We start from the raw sequence: 13421 nt of genomic DNA, 5'->3' as shown, positions 1-13421 counted from the left end.
AAGGGACATATGACAAGGCCCTGGGCTGCCTCATCTAAAACTGAAGTTAGGGCTACTTTGAGCAGAGGGTTAGGCCTAGTGACCCCTGAGGTCCCTTCCAAGCTGAATCATCCTGTGCCTCAGAAGAGCCTTGGGCTGCTCTGTCTCTTACATGACTTTGAGGCAAAGGGGTTGAAATTGATGTGATTTACTGATATATTAGACCAGCTTGCATTTGACATTTATCATAAATGGGATTTATTTAATTTTAAAGAAAAGTATTTTCATCAAAGCATGTAATATCAGAATTAACGCCAGTTGAATAAGCTGAAATATTTATTGCCATGTACAAATTCCTTTGCATTTTCTGCAGTTGAAAACTTGATGACATTATATTCTTCCAGTTTGTCTTCCTTAATTAAAGAGTAATTAAAGAGTAGCTGTGGAAACTGGTGTTGTTTAGCCTGGAGAAAAGGAGGCTTGGAGGTGACCTTATCACCCTCTACAGCTACCTGAAAGGAGGTTGTAGCCAGTGGGGTCTCTTCTCCCAGGCAGAAACAGGATGAGAAGATACAGTCTTAAACTGTGCCAGGGGAGGTTTAGATTGGACATTGGGAGGAATTTCTTTACAGTGAGGGTTAGACATGGGAATGGAGTGCCCAGGGAGATGGAGGAGTCACTGTCCCTTGAAAGTGTTTAAGGAAAGACTGGACATGGCAGTTGATGATCTCAGAGGTGTTTCCCAACCTAATTGATTCTGTGATTCGGTAATGCATAAAAGCACGTCAAAGATCTATGACTGATGTTTGGCTTGTGGCCTTGATCTTGTGAAGCACCTGGACCATACTCCTTTGGTTTTGTGTCACTAAGTGATGCCTCTCTTCCTTGCAATGTAGTGAGTGGATCAGGAATATGGTACCGCACCATATAACCAAGATGGGAATTCGGCCAGGTACTGTCTTGACCCCTTACTTGCCAGGAAGGCAGCAGCAGCCCCCCGCTGTCCCGGGGAGCGGGGAGACCCCGCACACTGAGGGCTCCCCGGGAAGGGAAGGGAAGAGCGCAAAGCAAAGCAGCCGGAGGGGGTCCCGCTCCCTCCCATTGTTGCCGCTTGCCAGGACTGGAGCGGGGCGGGGGCGGCGGGGCCGGGGCTCGGGCGAACCCCCCGCCCCCGGGCCGGGCGCGCATGCACACACAGCCGCACCGTCAGACACCCGGACACACCGACACGCACCGGGCGGCAGCGCTGCCGCCCCCGCCCCGCCGCCCGCGCCGGGCTCGCTGCGGACCATGGCACCGGGGCTGCAGCTCGGCTCCTTGCTCCTCGCCCTCGCCGCCTGTCTCGGCGGTCCCCGGCTCGCTGCGGCCGCCGGAGCAGCCGGCGGCAGGAGAGGCCCGGCGGCCGATGCGTGCGCAGGGAGGGTGAGTAGAGCGGAGCGGTGCTGCCGGCTCCCCGCGCCCGCAGCCGCGGCGGGGAAGGGGCTTTGGCGAGGCGCGGGGAGATGCGCGGAGTTCCGCGAGTTCCGCAGCCGCGGGGCTCGGGCGCTGTCCCGCGGTCGGGAGAGCCGCGCGGAGCTGGGGCGCTGCTCCGGAGGGAGGGAGCGGCTGCCCTGGAGACACTTCTGCAGCAAATAACGCTGCCCCGGGGCTCTGCATCTGGAAGTTAATTGCGGGCGGGAGAGAGAGTGGCATTTCCCGGCGAGGGATATTTATTGGTTTCTCGCCGAGGGGGGAGGCAGCTCGTAGCCGGCGAGTGTGAAGAAGTCACTCAACAGGTCCTTTACCACCAGCGCTTTCCACTTCCCCGAGCCGACCTGGATAAAAGCGATCGCTGGGGCTTTGTTATTTTAATGATTCGAGGCCGGTTTGGGGTCTTAGCTCCGGGCCTGGTCATTATACAGAGGATGTAGGAAATTTACGGGAGGGGGAAGGGGGAGGAAGGTGATAAACGTTTTGTTACTGGTCTTTGCCTTTTGTTCCCGTTTCTGGTGTGTTTTGCTGTCAGACTTTTCTCGATTGCTTTTTTTTTTTTTTTTTTTTAAAATACGTTTTTAATAACTTTTGAGTTGTATGATTTGGTTTGTTCCTGTGCTGTCTCCCGATGTCTGGTTACAGGTTTAGTTGAAGCGTGGTGATCCGGGAACACTGGAGGGAACACAACTGACTTTCATTGCTTTTCCTTTTTGTTAGACTGTCACTAAGGATTTTCCTGGTTTCAGATCAGATCCTTTGAGAACGTTGCTGCAACACACAGTTCAGAAGTTTGTAGGGCATAGTTTAGAAAGGCGAAGGCATGGGGAAATGTGTAAAAGAAGTGTGGAAAAACAAACTTCAAACCCTGGTAAAGCTTAGGATCTAAATCTTTGTGTTGGATGGAACAGTTGTAGGTTTAGACTTCCCTATAAGGTCTTTTTAACAGAATTAGCAATAAAATGTTTTGGCTGAGTACGTCTATTGTGTGTTTCACCAGGCATGGGTAGGCTCATAACACCATTGTATATTTGTGTCAAGTTTTGCACCTTCTATTAAGTAAATTATCACTGTTACAAGTCATAGTACGTGAGTTGTAATGCACTTGAATTAATGTATATTGACGTTTATAGAAATATGCAGATGCGCTTTGTTCTGGATTTTTTTGCTTACATAATTAATATCGTTGCGTGTGTTAAACAGGAATGTACCACAATATAATTCTTTTAATATAACGATTTTGACTGGCTTTTAGATCAGCAAACTTACACTCTCTCCAATTAGCGTAACCCCCTCCCCTTTGTCTTTATTGCTCACAACTAACGTACCATTTTAGCTAATAAAATATTTGTACTCGTTTCTGGTTTTATTGTATTTTCCGCTTCAAGTTCAGACTTCCCTAGCCAGTTTATTAGATACCTTGTCTGACTGTGTAGTTATAATTTTGTAGTCTGATTTTGTAATACCACCCTTGCACATGATTGCCTCCATACTGCAGGCAGGGCAGCACTTATTAGAGTAATGACTGCAGGATGGTACCCATTGTCTCAGTTATGTGGTATTTATCTTGGACTGCATGTAAGTTTTGAGTAGACTTGACATACTATTAAATGACTGATGGCCCCTCTAACACATTGTCTGCTCTGGAGCGGGGCTGCCTTTGAAGTAGTACCCTGTAGGAAGTAAAGAGACTATTTGCTCTATTAAAATTCCTTGGTATTTCCTCTGTTTAACCGCAGGCCACTTCCCCTCTGCCACTCTAAACACTGCAGGGACACTGACTGATTGAAAAGACACAAGCCCTAAGTAATTGTATCCTATTCAAATAGTTATTCTTATTGCAGGTTATTTATAAGTAGTGTCTAATTAATGTATGTTAAGGGCATGAATAAATCTTAACATTTTATATAGAGAAAGTAAAAACGTCTAGTTTGCATTAAATGAAGTGGTTGACTTGAGGTAATTCTCAAGGGCATAAATAATCTAAAAATATGTCATTTAAATTTTGATGGTTGTTCAAGGAGAAATAAAATGTAGCTAGCTGGGTTTACGTGCATTTAGGTACATTCACGCTGGGTATTTTCCTTTGTTAAAATTTTAAATGTGTGGTGCATTTCCCTGTGGTGAATCTTTCTTTTATCATCTGAGTGTTGTTTTTGAGAATCTTGTGTTCCATATTTCTCCATACACACACAGGTGATATAGATACATGCACAAGTAATGCACAGGTTTCTTTCACTGTACAAAATACAGTTTTAAGTGTGCTCAATATTTTGTAGCAGTAAAAAACTGACTGAATGAGAGCATATTACTGGACTATGGTTAAACGAATGTGATGTGGAAGTATTTTTTGGCTTTATTCATAGCTCCTGAAATTATTAATACCTAACGTTTCCAAAACTATAAACTAAATCACATTCTAGATGTGATTTTTTGTTCGGTTTTTTTTTTTACAACTTCCATCACAAAATACATTTATAACCCATATTATTCATCTTCTCTGGCAATACACTGGCATTTGTTTTGCAGACTCAACAAGATGAGTAACTTAACATTACTGTGGCTAAGAATTGTCAGATTTCAATGGGTTCAGGATTGTAGAATTTGGATTGACTTTGCTTGGTGTAGGATTTCTTTCATTGATGTTTAAAAGAAATCTTGATGTATTCCAACACTTAATATTATTTCAGATTAGGGTAGATGTTTGCTTAAAGTAGAATAGTATTGCAAAGTAGTTTTCCATATGGATGATCTTAGTACCTTGTATATATACCTTTATCCAGAAAAAAGTAGTTCAGAGAGGGGCCTCTTTTAATCTAGAATAAGTGTGTCCACATGGGGAGCTCTTCTGGAAAAGTAGTCTCTGAATTTTTCTCGTGCTGTAAACAAGCCACGAGGTGCACAGAGAAGACAGACTTGCGATCTGAGGATGATTTGAATATATTTCAGATTCATTTATTCGGTGTTAAACACATGAGCAACTTTACTCTCAACTTGTTTTGTGGATTCTAATGTGACTACACACATGAGTAATTATTTTCATATGTTTAATTCCTCTGAAGTTCCTGGCACTGAACTGTGTTGAGTATAAAGCTTAAATTTAATGTGACTGTATGATGAGGAAGAATAAATAATCCAGCATTTTACCAACCCTCCCCTCCTTGTTAGCAGAGTTGTGCCTTCCCTTGCTCTGCTAAGCAAAGCTTCTCAGACAGACTAGGGGCTCTGTTCCCGCGCATTCTCCCTGAAATTCCCTGTGTCCCCTTCTGTGCTCTCTGTGTAAGGAACTTTCTATTTCCTTTTCACTTCAGAGCAGAGACTGAAGATTTCCTACTGTTCCACTATTGGGAGCTCTGCCTGCCTCATTATTCTTTAGGCTCATGCTGTTGTGTCCCTACATTTGTCTCCTCAAGCATCCCAAAGTAGACTCATGCTTCTCCACAGTTAGGAATCTGCCAGACACAGAGTTAAGTCAAATGGGAGTACTTTTCCCAGTTAAGTACATGTTTTGGGAACTTTATTTTGGAGGAAAAACACCCTATAAAATGGTAAGAAATTACCAAAGTTTAAATTTGTCCCTTCTATTTAATGTTATTTTCCAACAGTTAAAAAACCCAGATTTTCTCTTGCAGAGTATTTAAAAATTTTGAAAGGTATTAGGCAGAAGACAGACCTAAGATGGAGCATGGTGGAAGGTGTTAATGTTTGCTGTGAGGGAGTTCTTTAATCTGTGGACAGTTCCAGAGCTGCTTTACTGCTCTGCACACCAGATGCCAGCAGTTCCATATCTGCTATTTTTTGGGAATTTATAGAATCAATAGATCTCTCTGTGGCATCCAGAACAATGTGGTAGCGTTTCAGGATTGATGAGATGTGTCACTTAAAGCTTCGTGTGTTCTGTGGTTAGATACAATGCAAGATGTTGAGTGCAAGGCTTTGCAAGCATGGTCAGTCATGCAGGTAGGCATCTGTATGACTTTTGTTCAGCTTAGAATTTGACTTCAGGGTCCCTCCAGGGTTTGTTTTTGTTTTTTTTTTGAATTTCATTTATTGAGTAATGTAGCAGAGAATGACAACCCATTTCTACTCTAGTGTCAAAAAGTGTTGATGGCAATCTGCCTGTTTAAATAAATTTAAAAATGCATGAAGTAGCCTAAACATGTTAGTGTTTAAAGTAGCAGATCACCGTTTCCTCAGGAACTGCGAGGCTGAGCAGTTTAATGCTGTGTTTTCAGAATGAGCATTTAAGAACATGACCTAGAGGAAAAAAATATGGCAACATATGTTTATGTAATTGAAACTAACTCTCAGTATTAACAATGAAATTGTATATTTCCTTATGTGTTTGCACGAAACTGGGAAATTTGAATATGATGGGAATTCATCAGCTGCTGACTTAACAGGGTTTCTGCAGTTGAAGTTGCTTGGGACTGTTACGGATTTGATTGAGTTCCTCTCTAGAACATGTCCCTTACTTTAGATGTTCAACTCCACTCCCTGCCTTATTGCCCTCAAAATCTGCTTTTGAGTAAGTACTAGTGTAGAAACTGCTGTATCAGACTTAATTTAAAATCTTGAGACATTTATTTAAGAACAAATTCTCCTTTAATAGATTAATACTGTATAGTCCACTGGTGAAAGAATGTTAAGTTGTCACGATTAGATTATACTAGCATTTCTTTAGTTAATTATTTGGTAATGTTAATGTAACATGGATGTTTCTTAATTAAAACTGCAACATTTAAAGGGTGTGTAATAAGGACCAGCTGTCTTTTCCAACAGATCAGTCTAAAGATGATGAAACAAAGCTTTGATGTGAACTTGCCTGCTTAATTATGCTCAAAGGCTGAATTTTACCCATAAATTTAGCATGTGTTTTTAGAAGCAAACAAGAGGAGTGTGAAGTATTACTGCAGAACTGCTAAGCTTGAATGCCATTTTTAGTTTTTGAAAGTAAAAAATTTTTTCAAGTATATTGCTTTGGTTTTATATATACTGCTACCATTACAATGAGGTGTATTTGAAATACATTTTTCTAGAAGTTGAGGTTAGTGCTGATGTTCCTATTGTTGTTTTTACATTTAAAAAGGAATGTTACGCATTAATACATCATACCTGGGAAAAACCACATAAAAGTAGTATGAGTTACATGAATGCTTATTTTTTATATCCTTATCTCTATATTAATTATAACAAAGGATTGAATGAAAGTGTAAGTTACAATAACTTAAAATAATCAACAGATCAGTACATCTGAAGTACTTAATTTTAGATTATGGTAATGTGAGACTTTATTTAAGGGTCAAAATTTAAGTGCAAACTTGAAAAAGGATTTTACCCTTTCATGCATATAGTATTTTGTAATTGTTTCACCGTCCTATTTGTCCTCTCCAGCTCTCCTCAACAGGAGTGGCACATCCTGACACCCAATATTTCGATGTGATTTTATCATAAAGACTTTGACCAGATGTATTCTTGGTAAAGTAGTGAATACAGGATTATGCCAGTAATGGACAGGCTCATTGCAGTATTCAAACAACAGAAACACAGGTATTACCACTCTGGTTAACCAAAATTCTGCCAGCCAAACCAGGGTATAAATGTGTATTTTAACACACTTCAACCTATTTCACTTAGTAAACTGTACTTTCAGCATCATGTCTAAGACATCATTTCTGGATTTTAAAGGTACAAGTGGCAGCATTGTTCTCCTCCTCTCACCTCTCACCTCTGTATGGTAGATTCCAAGAGTGTGAGGAAAATCAAGTGTGCAGGTAGGGATTTGTTCTCCCAAAGTTTGATTTGATTATTAAAACTAATTAAGGCTTGGGTTAGAGTTTTATCAGGCATCAGCACATGTTCCAGGAGATACTGTATTCTCTGAAATTCTCTCACTTGGAAGCTGGTACAATATTACGTCACTACAAGAATTGTTCCAGACATCCTATTTTTATTATTCCTCCTTGGGCTGTTATTCAGCAAGAGAGTAAATCTGCTTTTGGGGCACATCATTCATACTCCAGTGTGCCCAAATAAATGTGAGGGGTGGCTTTGTCCTAGGAGATTTCATGCTACATCAGGTGTCGCACCTGAAAGCATAAACTCTTGAGATGTGCGTTCCGGTTGATTCAGGAGAACCAGAGTTGTGTGTCTATGACTAACCTGAATCCGATTTGCACCTCTTGGTGATCTGTTGGCACACAGAGGTGCCTGTCAAGTGCTGCCCTCTGTGTTGACTGATGCACCTTTTGCTGGCAGCATGGAGTGAGCGAGCCCGCAGCTCTCCCAGACCTCCTCCTTTCCCTGGACACGTTGCAGAGCTGCAGCAGTGCCGAGGGCAGTGCGGGCACTTGGAGGACAGCGCTGCTGGAATCTGTTCTTCTGGTTTCTCCAGCCTTTGTATTCAGAGGATCTCACACTGAAAGTAGGAGCTCCTTCTGTGCTGAGCCCTGGGTTCCCAGGAACAATAAGAGATTGTTCTGGAGTGTGTGGAGTTCAAAGGGCCCCAACTCAAAGTTTGTATCGGGACATGAGTTGCTGCGAACGGTGGGTATTACACCAACAACTGGACAACATCAATCAGATCTTGAGGCTGCTGTCTGAAGGACATGATAGGCCTGCAGATCTGCTTGGAGCTGCACATTCTGGGCTTTAAGGTTTCCAAATGATTGATTTGTAATGATCTATCCATATGATCCTTTATCTCACAAAATTGGGTGTAATAACCATTTCTATACCCCCTGTTATATGGCCCTGCTGGATTTTCCTCATGGTTGGTGGGCAGACTTGGATTTTAATTTCTGACCTTGCCTATGTTCTTCACTCTTATATCAGTGGGAGGGACTAGGTATTTCTGATCTTACTTCTGACTACATTCAAATCCAACCAAGCAATCAATGACTTCCCTGACTTTTTTTGTATACGGCTGTGGGAAAATTCCTGGTTGGCTGGCTATGAATTAATGAAAATCCTTAGAATGCTTCACTAATGATAGCTCCTGTGGCTTTAAAAATGCTATTCCCTTTTTTAATTTGAGGGAGGTCACAGAGGTTTACAGAAACTAAGAAAAGAAAACTTAACATCTGGTTGTGCTCTGTAGATGACTGCTTTTGTGTGAAGAAAAGTTATGGTGTCGCCTCAGCATCAAACACATTCAAGGTGATCCTTTCTAAGAACTCTTTGCAAGGGCCCTCTTTGCTCAAACTGTGTTTTCTAATTAACTTTGCTTTGTATTTTCAAATGGGGGATTTTAGTTCTCCATGGGAATCTCAAACTCGTATTGTTGCTTAAAGTTCACCCTACCTTTATAAAACAAACTTATTTTCCTGAGTTTTGTAATTATAGCATAAAAATATTTCCATATGTTTTCTAATACTTTCATCTAAAAGTTAAGGAACTCCAAGAGGATCTCCAGGCTGCTGGGTTGAATTCTGGTATTCATGAAAGAAGATTTGTTCTGTGTTTGCTTATCTATAATGAAGTTTAGTTTCAGCTATTTGTATGTAAAATACTGAAGAGTAATCTGATTTGTGAAAGTCCCCTTTTTAAAACCTTCATTTTACAGGCTGGAAGAGAATGATTTTTTTTTTTCCCCCCAAATAAAATTATATGTGAAGTTAGTTTAGCTCATAGAAAAGCGTAATATGAGAATGTTTAGGTCCAAACAGTTAATCTTTGAAATTGTTAAAATTGTAAGTTATCAGCTGCTCAGTTAAACATATGTAATTCCAGGTGTGACTGGTCTGGAATCAGAAAGCATTAAAAAATACAGCTTAAAATAGTCACATTATCTTTTTTTATTATACAGTGATTTAAGCAAACTCCAAACACGCCTCTGTCATCTGCTTGTACAGACAGCTCCCCAGTCTGTTTTCCTTTCAAACATGGAAAACTAAGGGATTTGTTTCTGGTTTTATTGGGCTGTTTTGTTTAAAGAGCTAAAACCCCACCTGTTAAAATCAGTGGCAACACTTTGACTTCCATTTTGATGTGATTTTCTTTCATACTTGAAGTGGCGTGATGCTGTGTGATTGCCCAGCCCTGAGCTGCTGGGACTGACTTCATGCAAGAGATGGGGAGTACAAGCCTCTCTCCTCTGGCTGCTTTTTTGTGTTTATGGGGATGTTCCTACCTGCTGAAGGAGATCACAAGTTCACCGTGCGCATCCCTTCCCCAGTGCATCCCATGTGGGGAGGGTTTGGGTGATGATCTCAGCAGGGGCAGTGCTGCTCAGAGCCACCCTAATGTGGAGCCAGCGAGCTCAACAGCAGGAGCAGGACTGGGGGGCCCGGCTGACCCAGAGCAGTGGCTGGCAGGGCAATTTCTGCTGCTTAGGCTTTGTTGATAATTGCTGTCTACAGTCGTAGTGTTGCATTGGTGTATCCTGGAACAACCCATGTGGTGTGTTCTTGCAGAGTTGGGAGCGCACTGTAAAGTTGTATCTTTGTTTATCCCACAGGAATAACTTCCTTGATTCCAACCTTAATGATTCTGTGATTTTTTTTCTCCCCCCTCAAGTGTACCAGAGCACCTTTGGTTATGGCTGCCCAGCCAATGAAAATTCCATTCATTTCCTCTGTCTGAGCTATTGAGGTGCCAGTCTGTATCTTGTCTCACAGCCCTTGTAAAGCCTGCCTGCACTGCTTCCTGTTCCTGCAGTTTCTATGGGAATCAGTTTTATCTTCCTGTCCGGGCTTGCCCCAGTTGCAGGCAGTAGTAACAAAATGAGGACAGAAGTTGAAACTCGCAACTTGTGCAATTTATGCTGAGCATAAAGAGTGCTCTGTCTGGGTGAACTTTGAGTATGGTGTGGGAAGGGGACATTGCTGAATTGCAAACCTTTTTGGCAAAGCTTTCAAGCTTGTGCTGGGCTTGCCCTTGAAGTTTGAGAGATATGGGGTATAAATGAGTGATTTAAGCTTCACCCTAGAAGTGTGAGAAGATCCTTAGAAGCTCGGAGTGGGATTCTGAAAAAGGATGGAGTGCCCTAACTCCTATTAACTTTCAATGGGATTTGTTCTCTTTTGTGGCTCAGGGGTGTAGTTATGTTTTATATTGACTCAGCAGTGAAGCTGGTTAGTGAAATTCTCACTCCCATCTGTTTCCTCCCACTTTGGTGTTGGTGTTTGCCCTTCCCTCCTCACCTGCTTTAGTGCACCTATTTGTGAGCTGCAATGTAAATCGCATTATTAAAGCAATTTGAATTGAAAGTATCCCTACTTTTTTTGTTTTGTTTTTTCCCCTTTTCACAACTGGAGTAATTTCAGTGACATGGAGAAAATGAAGCCCCCATGCAGTTATATTAAGTATATGTTCCGAATTGGTGAACTACAGCGTGGAGGCGGAGGAACTGGACAGGGGAGTCAGGAAATCCCCAAGCTAATTTTGTGATTAGGCCCAGTGTTCCATGTAACTATTCAGATGCTTTTAAAATTCCCACCCTTGAATTGTGTTAATTTAGATAACTTTTTAAAAGGTGTCTCACCAAAAGAGGTTGAGGTTAGTATAATGAGCATATAAAGTATTGAAGATTTTTCATGTGAGCATTTTTTAACAGTGAGTTTTTCACAAGAAAGAAGATGATAATGTTTCAGAAATCACTTCAGCATCTGTTGAAATGCAGCCAAGTCCGTGGTGGAATACAGAGCTCACGGTAACGCTATACAACCCTTCCTGCCAGGAAATGAAGAGTGGTGTATTCGTTTGTAACCCAAGGGGGGCACTTCACCATCCAGCCTATAGTTTGTGAATGGAATTTGGACAGATTACCACTAAAATTACAGAATGACCCAGTGGGGGTCTTATTAACTCTCTCCATTTCTTATCTTGCTCTGAAGACAGTGTCTCTTATTAATACAGTATCTATGAGCAAATTTGTGTAGTTAGGGAGTACAGTTAAGGATTATTCCCCATTATAAGGAGCTTTCATTCTGTTTACTCTGTCAAAATTTTATCTGAGGTATCCTGGTACTGCTTCACAAAGCAAGTGTTAACAGACCCAAAAGGAGAAAGGGTCAGATATATAGCCCGATCCTTTTTTTGTGAAAGAATATCTAAGGTTTTGCTTTTTCTGTTGTTGACTACAAAAAGTTTAGCTAAGGTACTTTTCAAAGAACCAGTAAAATTCTCTGTTGCATAGTTAAAACTTTGCTTTATTGTTTAATTCGCTGTTTTGAGCAAATTATGTTCCTGGTGTTTAATGATTAGCTTAGTTTACCTTCTGACAGGAGTAATAGGTTAACTACGAAAAGAGTTAAAATAAGAAACAAAAAGAAAAAACAAACACCTAACTCAGCCAGACCCTTAACAGGTGAAAAGTTATTTTTCCATGCTTCTTCACAACATCAAAGGAAACAAAACCTTTATCTTTTATTCATTAGTTAGGAATAATGCAAGTTGGGGTAGCTTAGGTTTCTCCATATAGCTGCATTTGTAAGAGTAATTCACTAATCATGCCATTCACTTTTGGGGTTCATTTTCATTAAGGACTGCTGGCTGTGAAATGTCATGCAGAGGTTTGAAAATGGGACATTCATCTCTCTAAAGAATGAGCTGCAATGACAGAAGTTTCTTTTTATTACCTTCTGGCAGTAAATGTAGGCATCAAAGCCCCAAAGAAGTGCTAGAATAACACCCAATATCGCCTAAGAATGCTGGTAGCTGTGGATGATGATTGCTCAGGGTAACCACATTGCATTTGGTTTACATGTTTTAGTTATTGTTTATTATATTCCATTCAACCAGTGAAGCTCCAGTATGCAAACTCCAGTAGTTTATCTATGTGCTTGTCTGTGGCAAGCTGACTTGGAGTTATAGCTGTGATTCCTCCCTCTCCTCCCACTGTGGTTAGGTTTTACTGCAACGAAAAAACCACTTGTTTCCATGTTTACATTTTACAATTATGTCCAATAAATGTTCCTGTTATAAGTTATCATTTCTACTGGAAGTGAAACTTGATGATCTTTGGATCTACTTCTCAATTTACTACAATAACGTGATTGTATTTTATGTTTTCCTGTTCAGTGTTTTCAGATGAGCTGTATGTGTGTTAAATTTAATGTTGATAGAAAGAAGTCAAGTGAAAGTTTGAGAGAAACACAGGTTCAATTTAACTTTTTAATCTGTATTTCACTGCTGTCTTAAAACTTACATTGCATTCTGCTTCTTAAATGAGTGCTAGAAGACAACTTGTTCGTTGTCATTCTGTAAAGAGACTTTATTTCTTAGAAGTGATTCCTTCCTGCAGAAAAAGATCAGTTAGTATGCATGGATCTTTAAAAATAAGAGGTTGAACAATTAGTGTAAATGCTTTTTCAAGTATTTTTAAATTCAGATGAAATTTTGTCATAATTTGATCAAAGTCACATAACCTGTGGCTCTGTTTTTGTTACACATGCTGATGGTCTGTGGATAACATTACATTTTTTCAGCATGAAACTGAACACTTCAAATCCCTAAAGCAGGCTCAAATTTATGGTTAATAAAAGAATTTATTGTATTGGATGTCATCTGTTATATCACTCTGGGAACAGAAACTGGCAGTGAGTGGACAGGAAATATTTCCATTTCAAATTGCTTCAGTCTATGGTCTATGGTGAAAGTGTCTGATTTCAGAAAAATCACCGTGAATATCCATGTAATAGAAGTATTTAAGAGGAGTATAAGCTTTTTCCAATATGTTTTTTTGCTTTATAGTATTTTGTGTGAAGATACTGCTTAGTAATGTCACATATTTTCTTTATTTCAGTCTTGATGCCTAACCTTTTCAAGGCAGAAGGAACAGTAGGAATGTATTTTCAGGTATATTCAGGCACCTCTACGTGCCAAATAAGCAACGATTTGATGAGTTGCTGTGCAGTGGCCAAATTGCTTCAAAGTCTCCGAGCTTTGTGTCTGTAATTGGCTGGGTTTTTAAGAGTGTGAATTCCTGTGTGTTGGTTGGGTTCTTCCAGCTCAGTGCATTTCTTCAGGTT

At 40.7% G+C, this 13421-nt stretch overlaps 1 protein-coding gene across 1 annotated transcript in view; it reads left to right on the top strand.

The window, feature by feature from the left end:
• Nucleotides 1-1203: 1203 nt before the first annotated feature.
• IL17RD (interleukin 17 receptor D) overlaps nucleotides 1204-13421 on the top strand; it is a 43581-nt gene continuing 31363 nt past the window's right edge. Inside the window, exon 1 of the mRNA XM_042020946.1 lies at nucleotides 1204-1401. Within this exon, the coding sequence (XP_041876880.1) occupies nucleotides 1270-1401 (132 nt within the window). The 5' untranslated portion in view covers nucleotides 1204-1269. The remainder of the gene's footprint in view (nucleotides 1402-13421) is intronic.

The sequence above is a fragment of the Corvus kubaryi genome, unplaced genomic scaffold, assembly GCF_017639235.1.
Source record: "Corvus kubaryi isolate FWS band 111438036 unplaced genomic scaffold, C.kubaryi_AGA036_p1.0 124, whole genome shotgun sequence".
Taxonomy (NCBI): domain Eukaryota; kingdom Metazoa; phylum Chordata; class Aves; order Passeriformes; family Corvidae; genus Corvus; species Corvus kubaryi.
Note: the sequence above shows the minus strand (reverse complement) of the source record. Positions and strands in the feature narration are given on the sequence as shown.